Source organism: Anser brachyrhynchus (assembly GCF_964034855.1).
Source record: "Anser brachyrhynchus genome assembly, chromosome: 5".
Lineage (NCBI taxonomy): Eukaryota > Metazoa > Chordata > Aves > Anseriformes > Anatidae > Anser > Anser brachyrhynchus.
Window position 1 is genome coordinate 35,069,121 of NC_137699.1, and position 26,927 is coordinate 35,096,047.

At 46.2% G+C, this 26,927-nt stretch overlaps 2 protein-coding genes across 2 annotated transcripts; both read right to left on the minus strand.

Moving 5' to 3' along the window:
• Nucleotides 1-22: 22 nt before the first annotated feature.
• KNSTRN (kinetochore localized astrin (SPAG5) binding protein) lies at nt 23-6,139 on the minus strand. Its single transcript, XM_080593780.1, has 8 exons — nt 6,007-6,139; nt 4,929-5,061; nt 4,194-4,250; nt 3,871-3,970; nt 1,844-1,958; nt 1,480-1,541; nt 1,285-1,359; nt 23-421 (listed from the first exon to the last, which is right to left on the minus strand). The coding sequence occupies exons 2-8, from the start codon at nt 5,057-5,059 to the stop codon at nt 290-292; spliced, it is 672 nt and encodes a 223-aa protein (XP_080449906.1). The 5' UTR covers nt 5,060-5,061; nt 6,007-6,139; the 3' UTR covers nt 23-289.
• Nucleotides 6,140-6,902: 763 nt separating this feature from the next.
• On the minus strand, nt 6,903-26,557 carry DISP2 (dispatched RND transporter family member 2). Its single transcript, XM_080593751.1, has 8 exons — nt 26,167-26,557; nt 19,407-19,859; nt 17,372-17,401; nt 14,873-14,996; nt 14,052-14,167; nt 13,453-13,571; nt 12,396-12,493; nt 6,903-11,278 (listed from the first exon to the last, which is right to left on the minus strand). Exons 1-8 carry the CDS (start codon nt 26,253-26,255, stop codon nt 7,859-7,861), a joined length of 4,449 nt encoding a protein of 1,482 aa, XP_080449877.1. The 5' UTR covers nt 26,256-26,557; the 3' UTR covers nt 6,903-7,858.
• Nucleotides 26,558-26,927: the final 370 nt, after the last annotated feature.

The window sequence follows — 26,927 nt, forward strand, 5'->3', positions numbered from 1 at the left end:
CTGCGGAACCGTGCACCCGTACGTCTTTCCGAAAGCTTTAATCGAAAACACTTTATTAACACTTAAAAAATTACTAAGAAAGAGTCCAGGCTAAGCCCCACGGAAAAAACAGGAGCTCTGAGCGCTTCACCAATGCTGCTGCTGCTTTGTTCCCACACCGCAGGTGCTATTCCGCCAGGGATTGCTCAGGAGCCTGCCCAGCTCCCTGTTTTGGACCTGACAGAGGGACCAGGTTTTAAAGTAGAGACCTCTGAACTAGGAGTAAAACGAGAAACGGCATCCCTGTGCCTCACATAGCCAGGAGCTGCTCCAACTCATCGAGTATTGCTGAACATTCCTTTATTTCTGCTTGGAAGGAAGAATGCTTCTCCAGGGACTGCTGCCTCTCTTCTTCTGCCAGTTTCCACTTAGCCATTGCCGTCTGTATGGAAAAGTCAGCGTACACAACATCTCACTAACATGACAGTGCAAGAAGAGCAGAACTAAACTTCCAAAGCAGCTGCAACTAAAACAGGGGAAAAAAGCTCCAGACATTTTTGAACTCTTCAGTCTCACCTGCTAAGCTAAGGTTAGCCTAACTTGACTGGGACATCTTTCACCACGGTTCCTTGAGAAAAATGCTAACTTAACCACGACCAAACATTTGGCCTTATGTAATAGCAATTTCATTAAGTAGTTCAAGCTTCTTACCAAGAATTGCAGAGCTGTAATTTAATGACTATTTTGGTCAGTACACAGACAAGTTTATTATTGAAGCCGCTTGTGCTTGCATACTACTCAGCTCCCTGAGGTCTCCCTGAGGTCACCGGTCTGCATGACTTCAGGTTAAGTCTTCTCCGTGTTCTTCCAGTGGTGCTTGCAACCACCTGCAACAGTCTTGAAAAACCTTTCTTTCTCGAGAAGAGCTGCTCTAAGCAGAGACAGCTCCATTTCCAGCACTGACAACCATCTTTACACAGGAACTGATCGAGCCTAATTTGAAAGCTATCAGTCTTTAGCATCGCTTCCATCTTCTATCTCGTTCCAAGTCGAATTGTGTATCATTAAGCTTTAAATGACTTTGATAAGAACTACCATTGCCCCTCCCAAACTTTGCTGTAAGCCCTCTATTTATAAGAGGAGTAACACATACCATTCCCTTACTGCACTTTGGGAAGATTAGTAAGGCTGCAGGCATTTGCTATCTAGAGACCAGAGCAGCACGAGGTGGAAAACAAGCTTTAAAGTTTCTCTTAGCACCAGATGCTCACTACCTGCCTGACACTGAAACAAAGTCAGCCTTACCTGAAGTGCTTCCTTTTCTTTTTCAGCCGTTTGATTAAATACCCTCAGTTCTGCTATGAGCTTCTCAGTCAACAGCTGAAGAGCCAAAAGAAATGGTTTAATATAATGCAAATAAACACCTCTCAGCAGCCGTTTTTACACACAAACTTCTCACCAGAGCCCATTTAACTCACTGCCATTTCAAAATTCTCTTACCATTGTCTGCTTCTGGCATTCCTTTGTCTTTTCTTCCTCCTCCACAATGTTGCTGCCTGTAACTGATTTATGAGATACGTCTGTATATTAGATGTTCTTTGATAACTTCGCTTGTAGGAACTAACAGCTTCTCAAAATTACTTTCTACAGCAAGAGAAAGTAAATCGCTTTCAAAATTTATCCAGGACAGGACTGCCTGAAGGAAGTGTCTATTTCTCTTACATTAGAAAAAAAAATCCCCCACCAGTATTTCCTTGACAAAGGAGAAGCCAAATATTTTACAAATACTAACAATACAAAAAAAATAAGAGGAAAAATGTTCTGAAGAACTACCAGAACAGTATGTAAAATGCATAGCCCTTACCAGGATCAATGTTTCTGCTTTCTAAAATGACCATGCACGTCTCCTGAAATTTCTTGAGCTTCTCAACTTCTTGCGCCAGGCCTTCATTCTCCTCCTTTAATTCCTTTATAGTGCTCTGTCATTAACAAAGGTTTTAAGTGAATCAAGTTTCCAGGGGGAATTTCTTCCCATTAATCGGTAATGCTCAGTGCAACGCTAATGGCTTAACAGGTGCTCCTCTAGTACCTAGAATTACATCTTACCCTGCCATCTCTACCACTGCAGAGAAACAGACCCTTACTCCTGCTACTCGACAGGATTTATCACTTGCAAATGTCATAGCAATGGCTCAAAAAATTAATCCTAGAGATAAATTCTTTTTAGGCAGTTCTAGCACGTCTTTTCTTGTGCTCTATATAAATATTTCAAGAGTTTTATGTATAGAAGAGCAGCTAACTCCAGGAAGAAAGGGGCATCTTAGAATCTGTAGGCCACAGCATTATTCCCTGCATAATTCAGATATTACCAGGCAATCAGATAAGCTGATCAACCTCACGAGTTAAATGCAATTCTCCAGGAGAATCAATAAGCATGTGGATTAGGGTGATCCCGCTGATAGTGCCAGAAGCTTTTTTGAACATCCCATAGGAGGTCTCAAAGGCTCTTAAAGAAATTAAGCTGTGAGATAAAAGGAAAGATCATCTCACAGATTAGTAACCAGTCGAGAACTAGGAAATAAAGTGAGCTTGTACAACTGAAGGCTACAAGTAGGGCCTCTTGCACACGAAAGAAGCTGTGCTGTGTTCTGAAGTGATCAGCAAGAGGTGATGAATAACGGGGTACCAATTCTGAATCTAAACTTGAATTAAGAAAGTAAAATCTTTGGTGATTTTCACAGAATCACTGGGGTGGGAATAGACCTCTGGAAACCATCTGGTCCAACCCCTGCTCAAGCAGGGAATTCAGATGGAAGCTCCTGTGTTTGAGTTTCTGCCCATTGCCTCTTGTCCTGTCACTGGGCACCACCGAAAAGAGCCTGGCACTGTCTTCTTTACAGCCTCCCTTTGCATATTAATGTACATTGATAAGATTCCCCCAAGCCTTCTCTTATCCACACTAAGCTGTCCCAACTCTCAGTATTTCCTCACGGGAGAGATGCTTCAGCCTCTTCAATATTTTAGTGGCCCTTCATTGGGCTCTTCGCAATATGTCTTTGTCTTTCTGTACTTGGGAACCCAGAACTGGATACAATGCTCCAGGTGTGGCCTCCTCACCAGCAATGAGCAGATGGGAAAAAATTGCAGAAGCCTATCCAGATATTAAAAGACTATGCAATAATATGATACAATAGCACGAGGAAACGTAAGGCTATGTACACCGATCTCTCAGTTGAATACACAAAAGAGAACAAGGTCACTCCCTCACAACTTTTAGAGCACAACAGTAACCAGAACTCAAATGTTCTTAGTCACTAAAATGTGACCATAAACACCCCCAAACCCACATCTCCAATGCCATGTGCTGTGGCACACCACACTTGTGACTGGTTAACACAACTAGGAAGGACTGGGCAAGTGAAACAAGGATGACTGAACAAAATAGCTTATCTACTGTAATAATATATTAAGACGAAAAAGATGTAATAGATCTCAAAGGATCAGTGTAAAGTACTGAATGATTATGTACTGTTTCTCTTCATGTAGCTAGGAAGAATCTGGTAATAGTGAGGCTCTTTTATTAGAATTTCATGCAAGTATATCACTGTGAACTGGAAACATTCTCCTGCAACGAGTTTGAGATGGAATTGAGTTCTGGTGGCTGTTAACAGCGATATGGATGCATTATCTAGCCATCTAGCCTTATCTATTTGCAGCACTGATGATTACCAAATATCTTTGGTGTTGTTGGCAGAAAGAACCCATCCCATTCAAACTCTACTGGCTTCCAACGGAGACTGGAAAATGAGTAAGCCAGTCCTTTGATCTAGCCCTGTAGGGGAGCAGAATATAAGAGCTACTCAAGGATTTCTACCCCATTCCCATCCTTACCTGTGCTCCTGTTAGTCTGGTGTATAACTGCTGCTTGGCTGTTTCTAGCAGCTCATTCTTGGTTTTCAGCTCTGCTTCTAGTTTGTATCTGCTCAGAGGCCTATAGAGTCAAACATCAAAGACTTAAGTGCACAAACATCAATATCAGACACCTTTTACTTTCATAAACGTGTTCTTCTATGAAGGATTTACTCTTATTACTGACCAAGAGATTTCATCAGCAAATTTGGCAACAAAGCTGCATATGGTTAGAGCTCATCATAACCCTCTGAGAAGGAACGTTACTGCACAAGGACAACTAAGAGCAATGTGAGGAAACATACCCTCTTGTAGCAGTCTTCTTCAAAAGTGGTTCTACTTTCTTGGCAGATTTAGGAAACCTTAAAAGATACATAGAATACAATTATCAGATCACTGCATACTTACAGATTACTAAATCTGTTCATGTGACAAGATCCGATTGTCCCTCTGTACTCAGCACTGGTGAGACTGCACCTTGAGTACTGTGGTCAGTTTTGGACTCCTCACTACAAGAAAAAGTTTGAGTTGCTGGACATGTTCAGAGAAGGGCAACAAAGCTGGCAAAAGGATTAGAAAACAATACAAATGAGGAGCATCTGAGGGAACCAGGGCTGTTTAGCCTGGAGAAAAGAAAGCTGAGTAGAAACCTCATCGTTCTCTACAACAAGTTGAAAGGAAGGTGCAGCAAGAAGGATATCAGTCTCTTTTCTCAGGTGAAAAGTGATAGATAGGACACAGAAACAGCCTCAAGTTGCACCAGGGGAAGTTTAGGTTGGATATTAGGAAGAATTTCTACATGGAAAAGGTGGTTAGGCATTGGAATGGGCTTCCCAGAGAGGTAGTGGTGTCACCAACCCTGGAGGTATTCAGGAGATGTGTAGATGTGGCACTTAGGGACATGGTTTAGTGGTGGACTTGGGAATGTTGGCTAGTTGGACTTAAGGGTCTTTTCAAGGCTAAATGGTTCTGCGAAATGCTACACTGTCTTTAGGACATTTGTCAAGTAATAAATCCATCTGTACTTCACTTTCATTTACCCTTGATTTGTAGCTTTGAAGACACCATCTACTGGAATATTGGAGCTAAAGTTAAAATTAGGATCTTTGTTGAACTCTGGATCCAGTGTTTTACCGACACATTGTTTCTTTGAAGAAAAAGCCATCTGCATTTCTGCAAGAAAAAGACAACAATGAAAACACTATGGTCTACAACAGATCACCAAAATATGCAGTACTAGTGGATCATAAGCCTTCAGTTTGAGGAGATCACAGTTATATCTGTCTAGAGCAGATACTTTAAGGTAGCAATAACTACGGGCAATCTTCAAATTCCTCCCAGGATAAAGGGTCCAGAATAAGCTGCAAGTATCTCCTGGTAAACACTCTCAGAATGTAGTTATCAGACTAGCGCTAATGAAATGAAGTTTGAAAATGATAACGCAGGCACAATAATAAACAAAATCTCAATGTCAAGTAGTCAGCAAGCCACAGTGTTCCAAGCAAAGTTGTTCAGTACTTGAAGTAAAACACACACAGCCCACTTGAAAGTTCTCAGAACTTTACATTTCTCTTCATTAGGAGTAGACACACTTCTTAAAATAACTAGAGAGAAGTAGCTTTCTCTGTAAAGTTTATAGCTTTAAACCACAGCTATTTGAGTATATAATGCCTTGTTAACACAGGGGATTTTTGATGTTGGTTTTATTTTTATCTTTTTTTCTTTTAGCAATTTAAGTCTCTTTAAGTGACATGGGACAGTTTGGGTTGGAAGGGACCTTAAAGGCCATCTAATTCCAACCCCCTGTCATGGCAGGGTCACCTCCCACAGACCAGGTTGCCCAAAGCCCCATCCAGCCTGGCTTTGAACACCTCCAGGGCACCCACAGCCTCCCTGGGCAGCCCGCTAGAGACCAGCTCCCACATTTTAACTTTTAAAGCCAGGTTCCTCACACAGCAGCAAACCGCTACAAGCACTAACAGCACCACCCCCCGCACGCTTAACAAAACGGGACCTGACCACCCACAAAACTCCCCTGACCGAAACCCACGGCCGCACCGCAGCTCCCTCCCAGGCCTCCCCCCAGCACCTTGGGCTCCCCCCGGGGCCTGGACTCACCCGCAGGGCTCCGGTTCCGCTCCGGTCCCGCTCCGCTCCCGCACGGCCCGCCCGCACCCTCAGCAGCCGTTTGAACCAGAGCGGGCGCCCAACGGTCGGGCGGTGCCGCGCATGCGCACAAGCGCAGCGCGCATGGCAGCGGGGAAGGGCTCTCCCCTGAGGGGAGGCGCCGTGCAAATGGCGGCCGCCCTGAGGGGGCGGGCAGGGCTTTAACTGCCGCCCGCTGCTTCCCACCGCCGGGTGGACGCTCGGGGAGTGGAGACCTGGAGGTGTTTGAGGCCCTCAGGGGGGTTTTGCTCGCTGCTGAGCCCTGGGTGTGCCTCCTGTGCTTGAGGTGGCTCAAACCGCCCCGAGTGGGCTGTGTGAAGTGGTTAAATTTCTAAGTTCTTTTCGCTGTGAAAAAACCTGTGAAAACAGGGTTTTCAAAATGGGGGGATGTCCCTGCAAATGGTAACGGGAGGAGGTTTTGGTGCTGAGAGGATTGCAGTCGGCGTTGCTGCACAGCCGGGGAGCAGCTGTGGTTGCCAAAACACTGCCCCGAACGCCCAGTACTTGAGAGCTATAGCATGGAAATTTAAAACTGAAATATGCTTTACATTTCAAGAAGGGCTTTAGCTTTAAAAGAGCACATTCATAATCTACATTAGGCAGTCATGAAATGTGCTATGTATTTCAAGAAGGGTTTTAGCTTTAAAAGAGCATATTCCTAATCTCCATTAGGTAGTCATGGTCCCTCTCCCACAGAGCCCAGAAAACTCCTGGATGTCAAAAGGAGTGATTCTCTTAAAATGTATATTTTCCTTCTGCTGATGATACTGGAAAGTGTGTTAAGCACTTAAAGAAAATTAACTGCAGCATTCTTGGTGAAAATGAAGCATCACGCAGATTTAGAAAAGTTTGTCATAAGCATTTATTTTACGTCAACGTGTAGAGGGAATGTTTTGTCTTTTTTTTTTTTTTTTCCACAGACAAAGGCAAGGAAGTACCTGTTTTTCTGTTTGTTTCTGGTAGAGAAAAAACATGTAAAATTCAAGATTCATTGGATATGCAAATTTTAAAAAGTTACATCTTTGTAGCCTTGAGTGGAAATAAGCTATGGAGACGAAACACAAAGCACCCAAATCGCTGCAGGAACGAGGACACTTTTCTCAAAGGAGAAACCTCACACTGAAAATCTTTGGCAGTACCAGTAATTTGTCTGATAAAACAAATTGAAACTGTTCCTAAAAATAGATTTGGGCTTGATTCTACAGCCTTCTCCATGATCAATAAGAGGCTGCATCAACTGAAAGGTCTTGATGAGATTTTTTTATATCGGTTTTGTAGAGATCTGTGAACTTGGACTTCACATAAAGCAGTTTCTGATTCAGTAGAAAATGAAAGACTTTTTTTTTTTATCAATACACTCCACTTGAAATCTAGATTTTCTATAGCTGCAGGTTTGGGTTTTGGCTCTTTTTTTTTTTTTTTAACATGAGCTCTCTGTCTTTGAATATCTGGGGAGTTTCATCTCTCTCATTATGTCTCTCCTAGGCAGCTTGACAAGAAAAATCGAATCACTGTTTAGGAAATGACAAAACAGGTTTACTCGATAAGTTCTGCAGTACAGCTGTGAACATGGCACAGGACACTGGAAGGGCAAAGGGCTTGTTCTCTGTCATGATTGATCTCGCACCCTCTCACTAGTATTGTGTTTGCTGGTTCTGTGAAAACACAGGTATTTGCACAGCTGATATACTATGAAATAGTCTCAGCCGAAGGAGAGGTGGGAAGAAAAAGGTGATATTTACAGTTCCAAGGAGATTTCGACTTCCCCTTTCCCTAGCAGTACAGTTTTGTTTTCTGCAAGATTTCAGCTGTTGTAACCAGAACTTTGTGCACTGGATCGCTTGATCCAAACATCAGGCATGTCTGGTTGGCTGTTCGGTAACACCACCGGGCCTTCACTCCCTAATCCAAATCGATTTTTCCATGAAGAGCTGTTTTGCTGTGATGCTGCTGGAGAGATATCAAAGACTGTCTCCCTCAGGTCCAGCCGCAGGGTATCTCTCTTCCCGTTCAAGTAACCTCTCTCTGTTTGACTGTACGAATCAGACAGCTCTAAGACATCAGGACAAGAACTGGCTGATTCAGCAAGCTTTAGGCCTTGCTCAAAATCGCTAATCGATGTCTCACTGGAGATGTTGAGCATGTCAAAAGAGCTGCCAAGAGAACAAAGGCATCTGTGAATTTTGTAGATGTCAGCAGCAGGAAGATGGCTGTTGTCTGAGGTATAATCCGACTGCTGCTGGGCAGTGTCACTAGAGCACTGTGATTTATTGAGCTGCCCTTCTTCTTTCATGCCAGCTGGCTGGATATAGTCCAGCCCAGACCCATCCCAAGCTTTTGGACCGTACTTTTGACACTGACAATCTCTGCAGAGTCTCTCCCTGTGAATTTCTGCTCCTGAGCTGCTGTGCTTGTAAGGAGAGGAAGTCTGCAAGGCAGGACACTGGCACAGGCCAACCTGCTGCTCTCCGAGGGTCTCCTGCAGATTCTGTCTCTCTCTTTCAAGGGAAGGGTGCATTCCTATTCTTGGGCATCTGTTATCTTCAATCTGCGTTTCTTCAGAGAGCACTGATGGCCTGTTGGACAGCTTGCTTGTAGAAGTGCTGTTGTCAAAACTGTCGCTGAGTTTTCTCGACAAAGGCTGGAGCTCGTACTGTTCGTTTGCAGTGTTGGACTCCTGGACCTTCCGCAATCGGTTTTGCTTCTCATTTCCCCCACAGGCATAGCTTCCATTTGGCCCAGAGTCATCAGAATAGTCTTTCATGTTGTGGGCACAAGGCCAAAGGATCTGCCCGCAGTTCTTCTCTGGGCCAAAGAAGCAGCACAGTGACTGGAAGAAGAAGCTGGCAAACCCACAGCTGATACACTTGATCATCATTATGAATATCCCTAACTTCCGATACGCCAGGACCGTAGCAGGCAGCATAATGACCCCCGCAGAGAAGAGGGCAGAAGCTGCCATCGCTGTGGCACAGCTCATCTGCTTCAGGGAAAAGGCCACTCGGCTCAGGCGGTCTGAATGGGGGCACAGGTGATAGGAGATGCAGTAGTTGACGGTAAAGTCAACGGAGAGACCTACTGCAGCTGAAATGAAGAGAGACTCCACTGCGTTGAGCTGCCACTCCAAGAGGACCAAAAGGCCAACAGTTACCAGCACAGTGCCCGCAATGGCAGTAACAGAGAAAATGCTGAGGAGAACGTTCCAAGTAGTGAGCAGCAGCACCACGAAGGAAATGGCTATGGAGAGCCCCATGACCACCATCGTTTCTGTGCTCAGACTGTGCTGGAGGTTGTATAGCTCTAGTTTACTGGTAAACCACCCATTCTGAAGCCCCACGGGGGCAGTTTTCATTTCCTCTGTTACCCAGAGGTTGATTTCCTCATAGAAGTGTTTGGCTTTGCTGTAATTGAAGCTGTAGTGATAAATGGTTTGAAACTGCAGTACCAAGGCAGCAAGATTTCCCTCTCCGTCAAACCTGAGGCCCAGATCGTATGTTTCTGCCCCTTCCCTGCCTTGTTCCAGGAGCATCATTTTGATACAGTGCAGGAAGACTTCACTTCTGTAAGGGAAAGAGAACTGGTTACAGCAAAGGTTGAAGCTGTGGTCTCGCTGGGAGCACTGCCGACTGTCCATCCACCTGATAAACTCCTCCATGAAGCACACGGTAGACTTCTGCTCTGCATCGGGGAAATAGAAAGTTTGGTTCTTCACCTTTTGGCAGAATTCAAGGAGCCACTTCTGGGCATCGGGGCTTTGGATTGTGAAGGTGGCATCAGTCACTAGGGTACCATTGCTTTTTGGGTTGAAATGGTCCCCATTATCCACAGGCAGAATGCCCCAGACTATTGTGACAGGCATATGCTGCCCTTCTCCATGCTCTAGCCTCTCAAACATGAACTGGTGGCAGTACTCAGAATCGTACCTCTCAAAGGGGTGGCTCAGACGAAACACCTGAACAGATGACGTCTCAAGAGTCGGGAGTTTGAGTTTCGGGTTGGAACAGGAAATGTAGGCACCTCCTATTGCTAAGGCAGCAAACCAGCAAATCCAAATGTACCGAAACTTTATTACCCCGCAAGGCAGAAGCTTTTCAAATAGCAGCTTGGAGGTTTCACACAGCGTCTTCTGGAGACCCCTGAGAATGTAATGGAGGGAGAGGGCGACTCTCTTATGGCCAGTGTTTTTCCAGTAGTCTTCTGGCTTGTAAATGCAGGTTGTTGCTATGTAGCGCTCATACAGCACAGCCGAAGAAGGAAGCCAAGTCATCATGAATACCAGGTTCACCAGTACAGAGGTGCCCATGTAGACAGCAAAGCAGCGGATGGCTGTTATATTGCTGATGTAGCTGGCGTAGAAGGCAGCACCCGTCGTGAAGCAAGACGCCAGCATGAGATACGCAAAGTGGTGCATGGTTTGACTCACCCACTGAGAAAATCCAGCAGAAGGGTTCTGGCTCTTGCTGAGGTTCCAGAGGTCGAAGAAGACAAAGGTGTGGTTGGCACAAACGCTGCTGAGAATGATGACCGCTGTCAGGTTTACAAAAGGGAAGTAGGTGAATCTGAAGGCCACCTTGTACAAGAAGTAGGAGATCATCAAAGAACTAACAACAGCGAGCAGGACCATCAAAGTAATAAAGACTGAGCGTAAATAAAAAGAAATGCTTAGAAAAATAGCTAATATTGCCAGAACTGGATACTTGGTATCCAGTAAAAGATAGTGCTGGAATAGTTTCTGTTTAAGGCCCAGGTCCATTCCAGTGATAGATGTATAGTTATCAAACAGATCCCAGGATTCAAGATTGTCTAAATAGATCCCCATCATAGATGCACCTTTCCTTGTAGGCAAAAACAGCAGGCTGTATTTGAGGGACGGCACTTGGTACTCCATTGTCTGGGGACTAAGAAAGTCTCTGTCGACCAAGAAGTGAAGAAGCTGGTAAATAGCATTGAAGCGGGTACATTTTTCTGGGACTTTGGCACACTGAGAGTGTTTCTGTCTCACAGTCTCAGGACCTATGCAAGATGGAGTGAGGATACCTTTGTGGTAGTCTGGAGCACAGGCACGAAGGAGGGCCAGGGTGTGGGAGATGTCCCCTTGGGTTATCTCCAAACAAGAGGACCTGTTGTACAGGACAGCGATGTAGTTTCCCAGAGACCAGCTTGGGCAGCATTCATTGGCTTCGGTACGTTGGCAGAGGTCTCTAAAATGAACATGTGAACGTATCTGAAAAACAGCCGAGGGAGCATCGTGTCAGATCCTCTGCACGCTTCATCTTGCAGCCCTATGGGGTTCTTTGCTTCTTGCAGTAATCGTCCCCTCCCGTCCTGGCATACAAGCCATGGCTTGCCATCCTCCCAGTGACAAACTGCCCATGCTAAAGATATTGAAACACACTGGCCTTTTGTCAAAAAATGAAACCCTGTTCACTATTTATATTTTATAACCTCTGATTTGAAAATGTGGATCCTTCTCCACTCTGTTAGTGACAGCAGTGCCCTTCATTTTACAGTTTGCAAGGCTAGAACAGAGACGGGATACACCTTTTACTATTTTATTTTATTTTATTTTATTTTATTTTATTTTATTTTATTTTATTTTATTTTATTTTTTAATTTTTATTTTATGCCTTTTATTATTACTAGACTTGCCAGTACCATCACTGGCTGTTACTGGCCTGACAGCTGCTGCAGGCACAGCACTGCAGTGAGGGTGTTGTTGGCAATATCACTGGCAGCGCAGGCTGAGAGTGCAATATTCAGTGAGGCGGGTGGGTTTGGGAGCCTGCACTCACCTATGTGCTGTGGGGTGACTTAAAACCTGACTTGGCTGTGGCTCCTTGAGCTGCGTACCTGGCAGGGTGCAGTGTGAACATGCTGCCTCCTGCTAGCGGGACGTCAGGCTCTTGCAGCAGAGGTTTCCTGGGTCTGATCACTTAGAGTTATTACAGATCCTACAGCAAACACAGCTAATCCAATTAAGCCTCCCACTTGCAAAGCTTGCTGTGGCAGTCCCCACAACAATAGCTCCATTTTGGTAATTAGGTTCTGCTGCTCAAAATTCACAGCAGCTTCTGATGGACACCGCTGGCTTCTGGACCAAGTTCTTGTTCAGGGTCTGATTATTCTTGTTCAATGGCAGCGGCTACATTACTTCAGACCAGCTGATAGGTGAAATCATTCTTGTTTTGCTAAGTCAGTAAAATGCTTTGGAGTCCTCTAGGCTGAAGCCTGTTCTGTAGCTTACGTTATTTTTGTCTGCTACTTCCTTTCAGCTAGATATTAAAGATGGGAAAGTCAGGAAAGAGACAGCATGTATGTATGTTCTGTGTGACATTACTAACCTTGTCTTGTTCGATTTGACACATGGACTGAATAGCTTGCAAGTTCCATAAGCTCCCAGCAGTCGTGGACATAAATACCAGCTGGGAATAGCTCTTTTCTGAAAGAAAAAAAAAAAAAGGAAGGAAAAAAATAGAAAGTATTAGGTAATGATGATGAATTAGCCAAGCTGGCTGGAGTAGACTCTGTGTGCATAAAAAAAATAAATAAATCTTGCTGTCTATAAGACTGCTATGGAGGGCTCCCTGGAGGGAACCAGGTCACAGATAGCTTGTAGTGAGTGGTAGCATCTGCCCTGTGCTGTCCGACCTCTGCTCTCCACCCATCTGGCAGCAGCAGGAGAGCAGGGGGAGGACATTTGCAAAATCCACTCTCCATGTTGTCAGCGTGCTTCCAGTGAGTGTTGTCACCTGGTTCTGCAACCCCCTGTTGCAAAGCAAGGAGCTGAAGTTCAGCCAAAAACTCCCAAGGACCCGAGGGTTTGGTGTTTGCCTGGTTTCAGAGGTGGAGTAGAGGCAGGGGAGGGAGTCAGAATACCTGCGTGCTGCTCCTCTTTCCTCTACTTTTTAGCATCCATCTGGGGACAAATTTTGTGTGTCTTGGAGTTTTCTCTCTCTTTTTTTTTTTTTCTTTTTTCCCCTTTTTTTACTGTCACACGTTTTTCAAGAAGAAAAGAAGGAACAGGGATAGACTAGAAACAGAGAGGGAGGGGGGAATATGCATTTTTTTCATAGTATTCACTTTTGATACAGGTAAATGGTGAAAATGTTAGTCTTTTTATTTGCACCCTTAAAGTATATTTCTAAAGGGTAAAAACAAATATGGCAAAAAATCAGACAGAGAAACAACTCCAGAATTTCGGAACGAGCCTTTTCTAACCACTTGATTAGGAAGGGCTGAAAGATCACTATCCCAGAGGTGGCTTAGCCTTCGCAGAGTGGTATTGTATGCACTGCTTTCTCAGAGTGCTTTCAGAACATTTCCCAGTGTCCTAAACTATTTTGACAGTTCTGAGCTCTGAGTGCCTGACACTTACTACCCCATCAAGACTTCACTCACCCGGGGGACCGCAAAAGAAACCATCTGCTCCGTAGGTTTGTTCCACCATTCTCCGTGTCCTGGCTTCTTGTCCTCCCTGATCAGCCTTTTGTCCTCTGCTAATGCCAATGTCATCATAGCTAGCAAGAGAAGAGATTGTCTGTGTAAGTAGAGAGATCTTCTGGCAATGAGTTACGTTGACCGGCAAGGCTCTGGTGCCATACACCTCGCTGCTGCAGCAATAACTGTCACTGTAGTCTTAAAAGACAGCATTGCTTTGATGAGAGCTTTTTGATATTGCGCTCACTGTGCCCTCTGTAGAAGTCTGCGTGAGGCTACGTGAGAACTTGCATCCCCTTGTGCAGACATGCTGAGTCCCACTGCATTCTCTTAAAGGTAAACAGTGAAGTGAATGCATGGAGAGTTTAGAGCCTAACTCCTGGATTCCAGAGCAGGGAGTCCAGGTGCATTGCAGAGAAAGAGTGCAAGGCACTTCCCAGTGCCTTGGTTGCTTCTGAGCATAGGATATAGGATGTAATTCACGTAAATATCTTGGAACAGTGAGTCATTAACTTTATAGCCAACATTTTCCTCTAAGCCCCCAAACCAAACTCAAATACCTTTTCTTCTCGGCATACGGTGCAAGGGAGAAGGTCTTCTTGTAGCCTGTATGGCTCTCTACATTCCTCCACACAACGAGCTTTCTGCCAATGTCTGTATCTCGTGGCTCGAAACCCTGCAGCCAAGAAAAAGTGTTTTGTCATCAGCTTGCTTTCTAGTTTAGCTTAGTCTTCCTTAATGCTTCTCCTAGACACAGAAACTATACGAGATTATTACTGCATCTTGGAGAGATATAGAAATCGAATTTTCCCTGGAAATATGACCTCCCTTACATACCAGAAGCTGGTGAGGACATACCACCAGAGCAGCATGCTGGGCCTCAGGGAAGGAAACTTAACGCTGAATACCAACAGAAATGCTTCAACAGTGAGAGCTATTAATCAGTGAAGCAGTGAGACAGCAAGAAATGAAAACCTTTCACTAACGTCCTTTAAAGATACAACAGGCCAAGTGGTGGCACATGCACTGGACACAGTCGTGGCTGGACAAAAGAGTGGGTGAAGTCACCGTTTCTCTTTTGGTGACTGTGGTATCAAGAAACAGCAAGTATTGTGCATTACTCTCAAATATTATGTCCGTCCGGAAGGAATCTTGCTTTGGTTGCACATTGTGAAGACGAGGGGAAAGGACAGCAGACCACTGAAAAGCACTGCCATTTTTTTCTAGTGGCTTTAGTGTCCTCCTTGATTTGCTGTCCTGCCTCTATCTGCAGAGAAGGAAGGAAGCACAGACTTATTTTATATGGCAGAAAGACTGTATCAATGGTTGGCCTGTGGACATTCCTTACGTTCATATTGACATTTTGTCTGTAAGGACTTACCATTAGGGGTTCAGAAAAATCAGGCAAATTTCCAACAAGCAGGCCAGCTAAAGTGCAAACTACAACCGTCACTGAACACAGCACCAGGACGGCTATGGGCCACTCCGCGATCATCTGAGAGTAACTGGAATCAACAGAAGAAAAAATGCAGCTGTTAAGGCACTTCTGCTTCGAGCATGAAACCTGCTGTTGAACCAACACAATGTTAGTGAAAGGAAGTAAAAGAGTTAGGCCTTTCTGGTTTGAGCATTTATTTATTGAAGAGCTGCGAGGCTCTAGTACAGCTATTAATGAACATATTATGCCTCCAACTGGATGTTTGCAGGCAATTCTAATTAACTTGGGTAATTACATTTTGCCTCCCTACATTTTCCTGCTTTTTCAGTCAGAAACAATAAAACCCAGACTGTTCTGTCCTAAGGCAAAACGAAGCTTTAAATGTTTAACTTAAAACATTGCATTTAGAAAGAGCTTTTTAGTTTTTTGTTTTGTTTTGTTTTTTGTTTTTTTTTTCCTCCCCATTGTACAATCTAAGCTAGTAGCTACATTTACCATTTGGCCTGCAGATCTTCAGCCCGTGGACCCTGAGAATTCATAGAATATTCTGAAGGCTCTTCTACAGATAGCTATCTTAAGCAAGTCCGTTGTCATTGCTCTACATTCACTCACTGTATGGGGGCCTGCCTTACTGCTGGGAATTATGTAGGCATCTGCAAAATTAGAACGGGATGGAAACCACCGATCTGATGTGCGACTGCTGTTAGGATTGTCAGCAGCAGCCACGGAGTGGACAAGTGGCTTCTGGATCTGCAGGATGAGTGAATCTGTTAAAATATTGGAATGGGTTCCTTCTCTGGCTTGGCAGGTTTCTAAGTTTTTAAGATGTATTTGGATGTATTTCTGAAATATAAGAAAACCTTTGTTCACAAATAGTTGACAAATATTTGGGCTTCATGGGGAAGTGAAATATTTATGAAACTTTGAGCAGCTGTGCCAGTGTTTAGCAGCCTTGAGGATCCTGCTTGCTTGATCTTTTGCTTCTCTTTCCTCTTCACTGAGTCAAATAATGCAGCTTTCTTCTCCTAATTATAAATCATCTTAAACCCTTCAAACAGCTTTTTGCATGACTTCAGGTCAGGTCTGGTTTGGTTTTGTTTTCAATTTAAGGCTCCGTTATCAAATTTGTTTTCATAGATGAAGTCTACACTATGAAAATGAACAAAAATTGCCCTTTCCGCATTAGATTACATAATATCTGGAGGCTGTTCTGGGTTAATTCCATGACCAATTAACAAATAAAAATAAAAATAAACTGCAGTATCTGATGCCATACCCAAACCTTCCAGAGAAAAACAGTTTACAAAAATCAGCTTTTAAACAGAAGTCAAAAGCAATCAAAGTATTTTAATTTTGAGAAACATATTAAAAATCCTCTGTATTTTGGAAAGGGTGAACTTATTCAATTTTTTTAAGGATGTCAAAAGAGTTCCAGGCATGTTTTCATGTTTATTCGGTTTAGGCATTCCAGCTGAAGCTGTTGTTTAGCAATGTTACATTCCACAACAGTACTGCACGCCCACATGCAAAATCCAAGTTCTTTGCGAGGAAGGAATTTCTGTTGCCTATTTTCATGCCCTAAACGAGAGTTTCCTAATACTGTAAAGAAACTCAATAAAGATAAAAACTGCTATAAAGCAAATACAATGGAAAATGTTCCTTTCACATTTAATTCTGATCATTAGGGGATCTTTATACTTTAATAATCAAATTTGAAATGTTTATGTAATTTCTTTTGTATTAAAGGTGAGCTTCATGCTGATAGGATCTCTTTATATGTTCACTTAACTTGAAAGCAGAAAACTGGAGATAAAATAATTGTGGTACTTAGCTTTTCTATTAAAATGCTATTTTCCCAAGCATGGCTAGACTAGCTGTACTTCTTCTCACTGTCAGGGAGCATCCTATACTTTTGCACAAGGATTGCCTCTTCCTAAACCTAACCTCCTTGGAATATTTTACATCTCTTAACTTAACTGCAGATTTTCTGGTATCTAACTGTATGAAAAACTAGGAATCGTTGCACGTAGTCTGGGTACAGACGTCTCTTCCACTGTAGCCTGTGAGAAAACGCAGGACTCCACTGTTACTGCTATTGCTGCCCTCCTGATTCCCCGTCTGGTAGGCCAAGCTGGATTAATCCAATAAATGTGACTATATATATATATAAAGCTGTCGTATGGACTAGAGCCAGGCACCTGCCCTGAGAACGGCTATCAGGACTGCGTTGCTATTCATTAACGCAGGTTAAATTGATCTCGCAAGCAAATTGAGATTTTTCCAAGCAGATGGGAAGCACGGGGCAGGGAGCGCTGACCTTGCCTCTGAAGCAGGGCCTGCTGGGGACATAACCAGCAATAATGCTCCGCGTTTCCTAACAGCGGGGTAGGAGAGCGGTGATAATAGGGCAGAAGGACAGCAAGCTTTTGATATTAAACATACCTTTTTGGCATCCTGAAAGCTTTGTCGTGTCTGCAGACGGAAAAGAAAAAAAAGAAGGCGTCATGATCATTTATTATTTTCCTACAAAGCACAGTCCCGGGCTGCTAATGAGCAAGTTAACCCATTCAGGGGCTGCAAAGCACCAAGCTGAGCTGCTGCTGCAAGAGTTGTTTGGCACAACGTGGATTAGTCTAATGAATAGCAGAGCCTATTCCTCTCCCACTGGCATTTTAACTAAGTGTGATGGGAAGACAGGTATTAACTGCTCTTTTTTGCTCCTCTAAAAAACACCACAGAATATAATGGACATACACAGTAATCCCACATAAATTGCCCCGTAACACCTGTCCATGAAAATCTATCTAAGTGCTTTCCTACCGAATTTTTAAATTGCTTCTTGATAAGAGCATAACTCTTTACAAAATTTCATGAGCTGGGCTAACAGTGCCTACAGTTTTTATTCTCCGTTCAACTCAGCAAGGATTTTCCAGAAAGGTGAGTCTCATTTGTTTCCTGAGCCATTTCAAAGATGTTTGTCCAATCTAGAGCAGTAGACGGCCAGTGGAGCTGCAAAAAACCATTTTACTGGTGTTTTCCTCACAGGGGAGCTTTTGTCATTCCTCTCGTAGAGCTCTGAGGAACAAAATAGAGAAGCGTTCTCCAGGGGACCAAGGTTACATTTATTAACGTGGGGCTGGTGCCAACTGGTGCCCCTGCGGCAGCTCATCCCTCCTGGCACATCGTCGCGAGTGGAAGGAACAAAAAAGTGACAAAGCAGAGCTCCCCACGGAGGAGTCACTCCTTGTGGCACGTGTAATAAATCACATTGTATTTTCCTCATTGCTCTCCATAGGTTTGAGAGAGAGGGGAGCAAAGAAAAATCCTCACTAGATTATTAAAGAGAGGTCTCCTTTTGGCAGCACGCTGCCCATTCTGTGCTAATTCTCTCACAATAGCTTCTCGAGCAGATTTGCTCGGATTAAAACCCCCTTTCTACCATCATTACAATATCACTTTTCTGTCTGCTAGTCCTGCACATTCTGCCAGGGATTTGCAATCCAGCTGCATTTCCTGCTTAACTAACCTGTTACGGAGAACGCAGCTGACAGTTTTGTTGATGTAGTGTTGATGCAAATGCAAACACAAGCAAATTAAAGCCTCTGTTAATGGTTACAGAATGAGATCATAAAAGGCTTTTGTGCCTAACCCCACACGGCTGTACGAAGGCAAGGAATGCTGCACCATCTCCTAGCAGACATCGTTTGGTGCCTGCTGCTGTGGTAGCCAAGGGATCGTGGTCTGTGCCAACAGTGGGCTCCAAAAGGCACATTCAGCGAGGCAGGATGATGCTGAATGGGGCAGAGGATGTACTTCAGGCTGTTGAGGACGCCTATGCTGTATGTATTGTTACAGCACTGCCAGCAAACATCCACCAAGCAAGCAATTTGAATCCGTGTGCTCTGCACACAAATGGATCTTACCTGATTCTGTCACGGACAGCACAGAATTTATATCCTTGTTGCTGTCCAGCCTGGAAAACCAAATCGTGCTCCCCAGCTTTGTATTTCTCACTGCTCTGCGGTAGCCAGTGCTTATTACCCTCTGCTGCCTCTCTCCTCCAGCACAGGCAGCAGCTCCAGTGGGAGCAGAAAAAGAAATTAATTGTGCTTTTATCACTCAGAAACTCCACCAAGATAAAGGACTAGCCAGCTGGGTATCTTGCAATGCAAAAGGAGAAAAGAGGAGGACCACAGAATTGGCCGTGATCACAGCTGGATGATCTAGGAGTAGCGGGGTGACCTTGGCTTTACCCAGCGAGTCACCTTGAGAAGCAAATTCTGCGGGAACAGCATCTGTCTGTACGCTCCCCACAGAGGCAGAGAGAGCAAACTCCATCCCTCCCGGCTTTTGGGGGCAGCTGCTGCCTCAGACTGGGGAGCAAACCCACATTTCACGCGTTCCCCACTCAGACCCGCCTCATCCCCTCCCGCCGCCCACCACGAAGTTCAGGAGATGCTTTGTGAAAGCCTCTCACCTGACTGTCACAACGTGATGCTGCACCGGCCGAGAGGGTCGCTGCCCGGGGGACCACTGTTTCCAGGGGGTTTCTGAGACCTGGCGGTGGGGAGCTGGCATGGGGTTGCCGCTGGAAAGGTGGGAACACAGCACGGACCTCTCGCCGTGCCCGGGGAGCTGGGGCAGGCCGTAGCTGCCTCTGGGCTCCTGCTGGTTGCAGGGGTAATACAGGTGATGCTGCTGCGAGTCCTGGGAGCTCGACGGTACCTGCCCGTTGGACTGGGTGGGCGCTGGCCCCAGCGTGCGACTGGAGGAGGGCAGGTGGTCGCCCCCCAGCCTGGGGGATGCAGGAACGGGGCAGTGATGGACCGGGCAGATTCTCTCCCAAGAGGTGCCGCTGTAGCTGGGCTCGGTGTTGGCGATCTCTGGCATGGCGAGGCAGGTCTGGCAAGGTCCTGCATTGCGTTTTTCTCTGTGAGAGGAAATAAAGGGAGGGTGAAACCCTTCTCCGTTATAGCACCGTATTGACAGAAAAGCTAAACGGGGGAATCTTGCCTCCCACTTAATGCAAGACCTAAAACCTCCCCCTCTCTTTGCTGTATCGGGAGCCAGGGCTGAGCTGGACCGTGCTTTTTACAAGAACATCCATGACTCATTCAGGGACTCCAGCTGATGGTGAATCCATCACGTCTTTGTGCATGTTGCTCCAAAATTATGAAAAATCGTGTAATGCTCCCATGAACAGTGTTCAACTCCTCTACTGGCTGTGGTTTTAGAAGCGAGGTATGGCTGCAACGTGTAAGCAGAATTAAATTTTGCTTATGGCATTTTACTTGGATGAACCGCGTTGTTTCTTCTTATTTCTCCAAGATATTTCTGTATGGAAGGGACAAGACAAACTGGCTGCTGATAAAGGCCTGGTCCTATCCCAGGAGCACAGCATAATTACAGAGACCTGAAGGACCAGTTACTGTGTGACACCAGGAAAACCTTTCACCAAGAGCAGAATGAGGCCGCACTGATCCCAAAATGCCTCTCAAATTGCCATCTCAGTGTGTCGGGGAGCTTGAGCAGCACTGTGCTATCTGGAGCTCAAAGCAAGCACGATATGGAAACACCAGTAGTCTCTGGAGCTTGATCAGAGCACGTGCCGTGGTGTCTACAGCTGACTTATGTGCCTGCTCTAGTGTCTAGCATCGAGAATTAAGCATGATGGATGATATGGGCCAGCTAGAATCACAAAGTGTCTCAAGGCGTCACAGAATTTTGAGTGCTGGAGCGAGACAAGAATGAGATGAACTTTAGCCTGAGGCACCTGATGTGATGTGGAAAAAAAAAAAAAGGCAAAATATGTTTGAGAAAGGAATATTTTTGAAACTTTGCAGAGTTCATCTCATTTCTCTTTCAGACAGCCACAAAAAGACAGAATTCTAGCAATTACACGTCTCTGGAACTGCACCCAAATTTAACTAGCACAGTGATATCAATGACAAAAGAGATTTGGAGATTGCTGTTAGCTCAGTATTGCTTGAAAATTGGTATTTTTTTCCAGAAAGGAGGACATACTGGACTAGGCAGCGCGTGCTATGTACTTTCCAACATCAATTGAGCTTATCAACACCGAAAAACTGTATTTCATTATTATACAAAATGGGCTCATTTCACTAAAATCATTACAACAGAGTAATGTTTGCAGTAGCTGCTCTTCCTGCGCTGGTGCGGAGACTCATGGTGCAGGCATCATGCTCGGCATTACTTGCACACAGTCCCAGTCCTGGGGCTAATAACAAGGAGACCCTGACTGGTTGGACACTCTCCAGTGCCAGTTTTTATGCCAGAAGACAACTGCAGACAGGGACGGCATGGTCAAGGATGCTCATTGCAATGACAGCGACTTTGGAAGCAGGAACTGATGTTCACATGCAGATTTGGGGTCACGAAATTCATTTGCTGGATATTTTTTGGCCTACAAAGGAGAGGAGAAATGGCAAAATGGTATCAAAGTAGTCAGCACATGCCCACGGCTGTGAGTGAGCTTCTCTGCGTCCCTGGGAGATGATGTACACCCAATGGCAGCAGTCAGACAGGGTCCGCGAGACCCTCGCCATTTCTTACGACAGTAGAAGTACAAATCGGTGGAAACGAGCCAAAGTTTGCCCTGAAGCAGGTGCCAGGAAACCCGCAGCCAGATGTGTGCACACCTTGCTGAGATCAGCTTGACGGGTCCTTCCCGGCAGTGCCAGCACTCAGCTGCCTCCGCTCCGCACTACAGAGGACTGGTAAGATTTCAGCCAGCTCGCTGCAGCGCGAGGGAGTGCTGTGTGCCAGAGCACAAGCTCCTGAACAGATTGTGACAGTGACATCCCATCCACCCGCAGAGTTTGTCAAAAGAAAGAATACAAAATCCCATCGCACGAAGAAGTCCTTGCGGCCCTGTCACAGATGGATTAGCGGCAGGATTACCCAGACTTTCAGAGACCCTTGAGTTGGGTTACAGCTCCATGTGAAGGCAGTTTCCAACACAAGGCTACAAATATGTCGTTGGTGTGTGCGAATGCAATACCGGAGAGTGCAAATCAAACGGCAGCAGTTCACGAGGTGTAATCTGAGGCCTCGTCTGGGCTTGCTACAGCCCCATCAGAGTCATCCCTGATGCAGCGTGGGCCAGGTGCAACACAGGCAGATGAAAGCTTACGGTCTGCGGTCACCCATCTAAAATGGCATATTTAGTCACTGCCTATCTACAGTAATTACAGAACCAACCATACCGGGACCTACTAACCACCACATCCCCTACAGCTCTGGTGAGCTGCAGGGGCAGGGTTTAATTGTGAGAGCCGACCTGGGGAGCATCTCACTTCCACTCTTGAGATCAAAGCGTAATTCATCGCTCTCTTCCCAGATTTCCAGCGGCTGGAGTGCAGGGTGATTCTGCTTTGTAGCTTTGTACTAGCAGTGATGGGACAGGGAATTTTCATCAGAAAGCTGGGATTGTGGTAGTGTTAAACTTTGGCAAGGTCTAGACCTTTTCCCACTCCCTTTTTGATGTCTCCAAGTTATTATTTTCCCTCTACCTTGAGCCTATCAAGCCTATTTTCCCTAATTTAGGTACACTTTAAATAAGCACTGTTTTCCTAAAATGCATAATTGATTCACAGAGACTGCCACACTAATGACTTGCACTTTTTGTATTCCCACACCAGTAAAATATATATATATATATATTTCAAAGTAAAAAGAAAATTATTTTCCATTTAAACTGCTGGATTTGCATAGGGACCAGAGGCTTTGCATAACTGAATTCGTCTGATGACTGCACCGCCAGGTCTGCCCGCCTCATCTGTAACACTGGACAGAAGAGAAAGGCTTTCACAAAAAATGCTTTGAAGATGCTCAGGGAGATGCAGGAAACAGGCAATGAAAAATTCTTTCTCTGAAACCCCTCAGCTACAGAACCTCCTGGTGGGTTGCAGATTGCGTCCAGGTTTTTTTGCACATACATCAATGTTCTCAAGGCTAATATTTTACACGCAAGCCCATTCCCCTTGTTTACCATCTCTGCTGCGGATTTCTGTCTGGTTCCATCCTTCCCCCACATTTTGTCTCAGCTCCATCCCCTGGCTGCTCAGTGGCTTCATATTTTAGAATAACTTTAGCTAGTTCAAATCATTCACTCGCGACTCTTCTTCATCATCTCCTTTTCAGGCTAAACAATTACAGTTCTGTCAATCACCCTCTGGATCCAAGTTGCCTTATGCTCATCTCTCTCCAACGCCGTGACAATGTGACCTTGGTTATCCAAAATCTCCAGGGAAACCTGGAGCTCACAAATAATGATAGCTTTGGGTAATTACTGGTGGCAGTTCTGCACATTTTGGGTTTTCGGTTGCTACGCTCCCAATTAGCCAGGATGCTGGCGGGCTAAACATTTGATCTGCTGAGGGCTGCACCAGAGACGTGGTCCTTGTTTGTCTGCCTGTGAGCAGGTCACGAGCACTTTTCCGGGCCCACGGGACCCTGAACTGTGCTTGAAAAATGGTTGTGGGGGAGTTTCTGATTTCTGTTTACTGTCAGGCAGGAGAAGAGGTGAGCAGAGTACTGCGCTGGGCTCTGTGCCACTAACAAAAGCCAACACCACAATTCTTTTGAATGTTCATTCCCATCCTGGGACGTGTCAGATGTTTGACATCTCTGGGATTGTGTGGGCAGAAATGGTCTCTCAGCCTCAGAAAAGCCTACCGAAGCAGCCTGACAGCCTCCTTTTTCTTCTTCAAGCTCAGCTGGATGCAGCCGAAGTGATGCAGAGAGAAGAAAGAGGAGGTGTAGGGCAAGTGCCAGACTGGAGCTAACTGCTCCTGTTACCCACAGCAGTCAGTTGCGTTTCTCATGCTGCTTTCCCCTTGAGATGTCTAGACAATATAATAATCCAATTTATGAAACTGCCCGAGTCAATTTGAGTGCAGGAGTGCTTTTCTGAGACAAGTGCCAGGGCACAGGCAGCCCACCTGATGTGGGGGAGACAGTGAAAGGACTGAAGCCTCTTCCCACGGTAAAGCAGTCAAGATAAGGTCAAGGTCAGGAAAGAGACAGCTTGCTGCAACTCCACCTCCGCTGGGGTGCAGAAAGCTTTTTTTTTTTTTTTTTTAAGAAAGATTATTTATCTCATCCTTTGCATACTAAGGAGAGGATCAGAAAAGCAGCTCTCTGCATAGAAATGATGGGCATCACCTACCAAGCGATGGAGCTGATACCAGAGTCAAATGGCAGCGTCTCCCATCGACGGGAGAATCTCAAGGGGGAACAAAACCAAGCGAGAGTAAGGGCGGGAGCCTGTGCCTTGACTACAATCAGATCCTATTTCCACAGGAACCTTCGCTCAATCAGATATTAAGCACTGCAAAATTTCATTCACAAATAGAAGCTAGTGTTATTTTCTTTCCCTTTTTTTTTTTTTTCTAGTCAGGTTTTCCTTGCACATCAGCTGCACGAGTTTTCCCAGATGAATAAAAGGAGAAATTCTTTCTGAATTAAAACCATGTGCTAGAGGTCAGCTTCCACTGAGACGAATGGCTTTTTCTTCGGGAGTTGTAAATGACTTTTTAAGAATGGGATTTTATACTAGAATTTAAACAGAGGTTTTGTCTTTCAACATACCCCCAGCAACACAGCAGTGAAGTTCTCAGAAGAAAAAAAAAAAAAGAGCTTGTGTTTGCTTGTGTTTTTTAAGGTGATGAGAGCGCCCCTTTTCAGAAATTAGGAAAGGGTTCATTGCATTTCACTCTCACCTATTATCTAGATCCAGTGCCGAGCTGACAGGGAGAGACGGGCACTCCTCGAGCAATTTGTCTCCTCCTTAGGCAGGGTCAAATTCTTGTGCACAGGAAAATTTCTGTGTAGCTGCTCCTCGTTTTGCTTTTTCACTCTAGCAGCAGAGCAGTGCGTATCCTTGAGAAGAGCTACAATCTTTTTTTTTTTTTTAATGAGACTCCTGAGTATGTTAAATCTTCATGAAAAATTAATGAGACTGCAAAACTCTGCTTCCCACATAGTCTGCCAAGAAAAGTTTAGTTTTATAATTCCTCCCATTGACTCGCCCGAACAGCCTTACCTTTATTTACCCCAGGCAGCCCGTGCTGCTGTGGGTACGGGTATGTGCGACGGGATGCAAGCAGACACAAAGGGCTCGGTGGTCCCCACCCAGGCTTCAGCGCCAGGGTAGGTCTGGATGCAGTTTGCCGTATGCACACTGGCAGTGGAAAATGTGCAAGTAAAATTGCGTTTGCTAACTAACCCCCATTTGGAAGAAAACGAAAGAAAACAATACCTTGCTATCCCGGTCCTAAAAAGGTCGGAAAGAAGGGGTTGTTTTCAAACGCGGGGAGTTTTCTGGTGGTAAATTCAGCAGAGCATTGGCTAGGGCTGGAGGACAGGCACTGCTGAGCTAACCATTCGGTGGCTAGTGAAGAGCCGTGCATGAAGAAGCAGTTACATATGTGCTTGCTCAGGAGTCGGAGAGCGATGCCTGCACTTAATTGCCATAAATTCTAGTTCTCAAGTATGCAGCACGAGTGAGATTACAAACACGCCACTTTCAGATGGCGCAACTCCTAGTGTAACTTAACTCTCCCAGCCTGCAGCGCTCATTGCAAAGGACCCAGTCAAATGAGCAAGGATTACCGAGGCAAGGAAAGCTAACGGGGATGCTGGTAGCTCAGCCCCCATCCCATGCCACGAACCGAAAGCAGGGCTGGACTGCATATATAGTCACTCGGCGAGCTCCGAGACCCAAAACCACCCAGCCTCAGGCTGAGACCTCCAGAGCTAAGGAGATGAAGACAGAACTGAAACTCGGCTTTCAGAACGAATTTGGGTTTTGTTCGCCTCGGGGTGTGCCCCGGTCAAACAAACCGAGGATGTGAACAGCTCAGATCTGTTGCCTCCGGTCTACCACACGGCAACGTGCTTGAAAATTTGGGGTGGCTCCGTGCCCGTGATGCTTGTTGACATTTCCAGAAAATTAACACGACCGCGGCCGGTGTAAGGCACCAGGTAAGGGAGCGCAGACGGCACGGGGGGGGGTGAGCAGGAGAAGGCTGCGGGGTTTTATAGAGAAAACCTTTGGAGTGAAAACCCAGCGCGAGGAGGACTGAGCACCGCCGGCGACAGCCCGGCACAAATCCTCGGGGGAGGCCAACCAACGCGGCGGGCCCCCCGGAAAACGAGGAAGATTTGGGCGCAGCGCCCCACCGCCAACCCCCCCCAGCCCCCTCGGCTCCTACCTGGGCGAGGCGAGGCCGCGGCCTCCGCGAGGCCCCTGGGGCCGCTGCTCCCCCCGGCGCGGCGAGGCCGAGCCCGGCGCGGCCTCCATGGCCCGCGGGAGGCAGCGGCGGAGGCTGGCGGCGGGGCGCTGTCCGCGGTGCTGAGCGCTGCCGGCGCCGCGGAGGAGGAGGAGGAGGAGGAGGAGGAGGGTGAGGAAGAGGAGGAGGAGGCTGCGGAGGCCCGGCGCAGCGCTTGCGCGGCCGCGGAGGCGGTGCCGGTGCCGGTGCTGGCGGCCAATGGCCGCGGGGCCTCGCGGGCTGCCCCCGGGGGAGGCTGCGGGGTGGGAGAGCTGGGGGGAGGCCGGAGGGGAGGCTGGGCGCTGTGCCGGGAGGGGTTGAGCGGGTGGGGGGTCCCCCGAGCGAGAGCTCTGAGGCTGGACACAACCATGCTCGCCTCGCCAGCCTCACCCCCAGCCTCACGAGGTGGCGAGGGCGTGCAGCGAGGCCGGCGGCGGGTTCCAGCGGTGCACCCTTGGGTGGCGGGTCCCTCGTCCCGCCGGAGTTGTGCTGCTTTGGCCCAAGATGGGAGAGCGCCCAGAAGCACTCCTGGACTTCATGCGGCGGGTGCAAGGCAGCGTTTTGAAGAGTTTGGGCTCACCCTGTGGTTGCAGCAGCATTAAATAGGTAAACAAGGTGTCGATGTAGTTTTGACACGACGTGGAGGACGCAAGGAGGTCAGACCTGCTGGCATTGCTTGTCAGCACTGCGGTAGCCACACATCG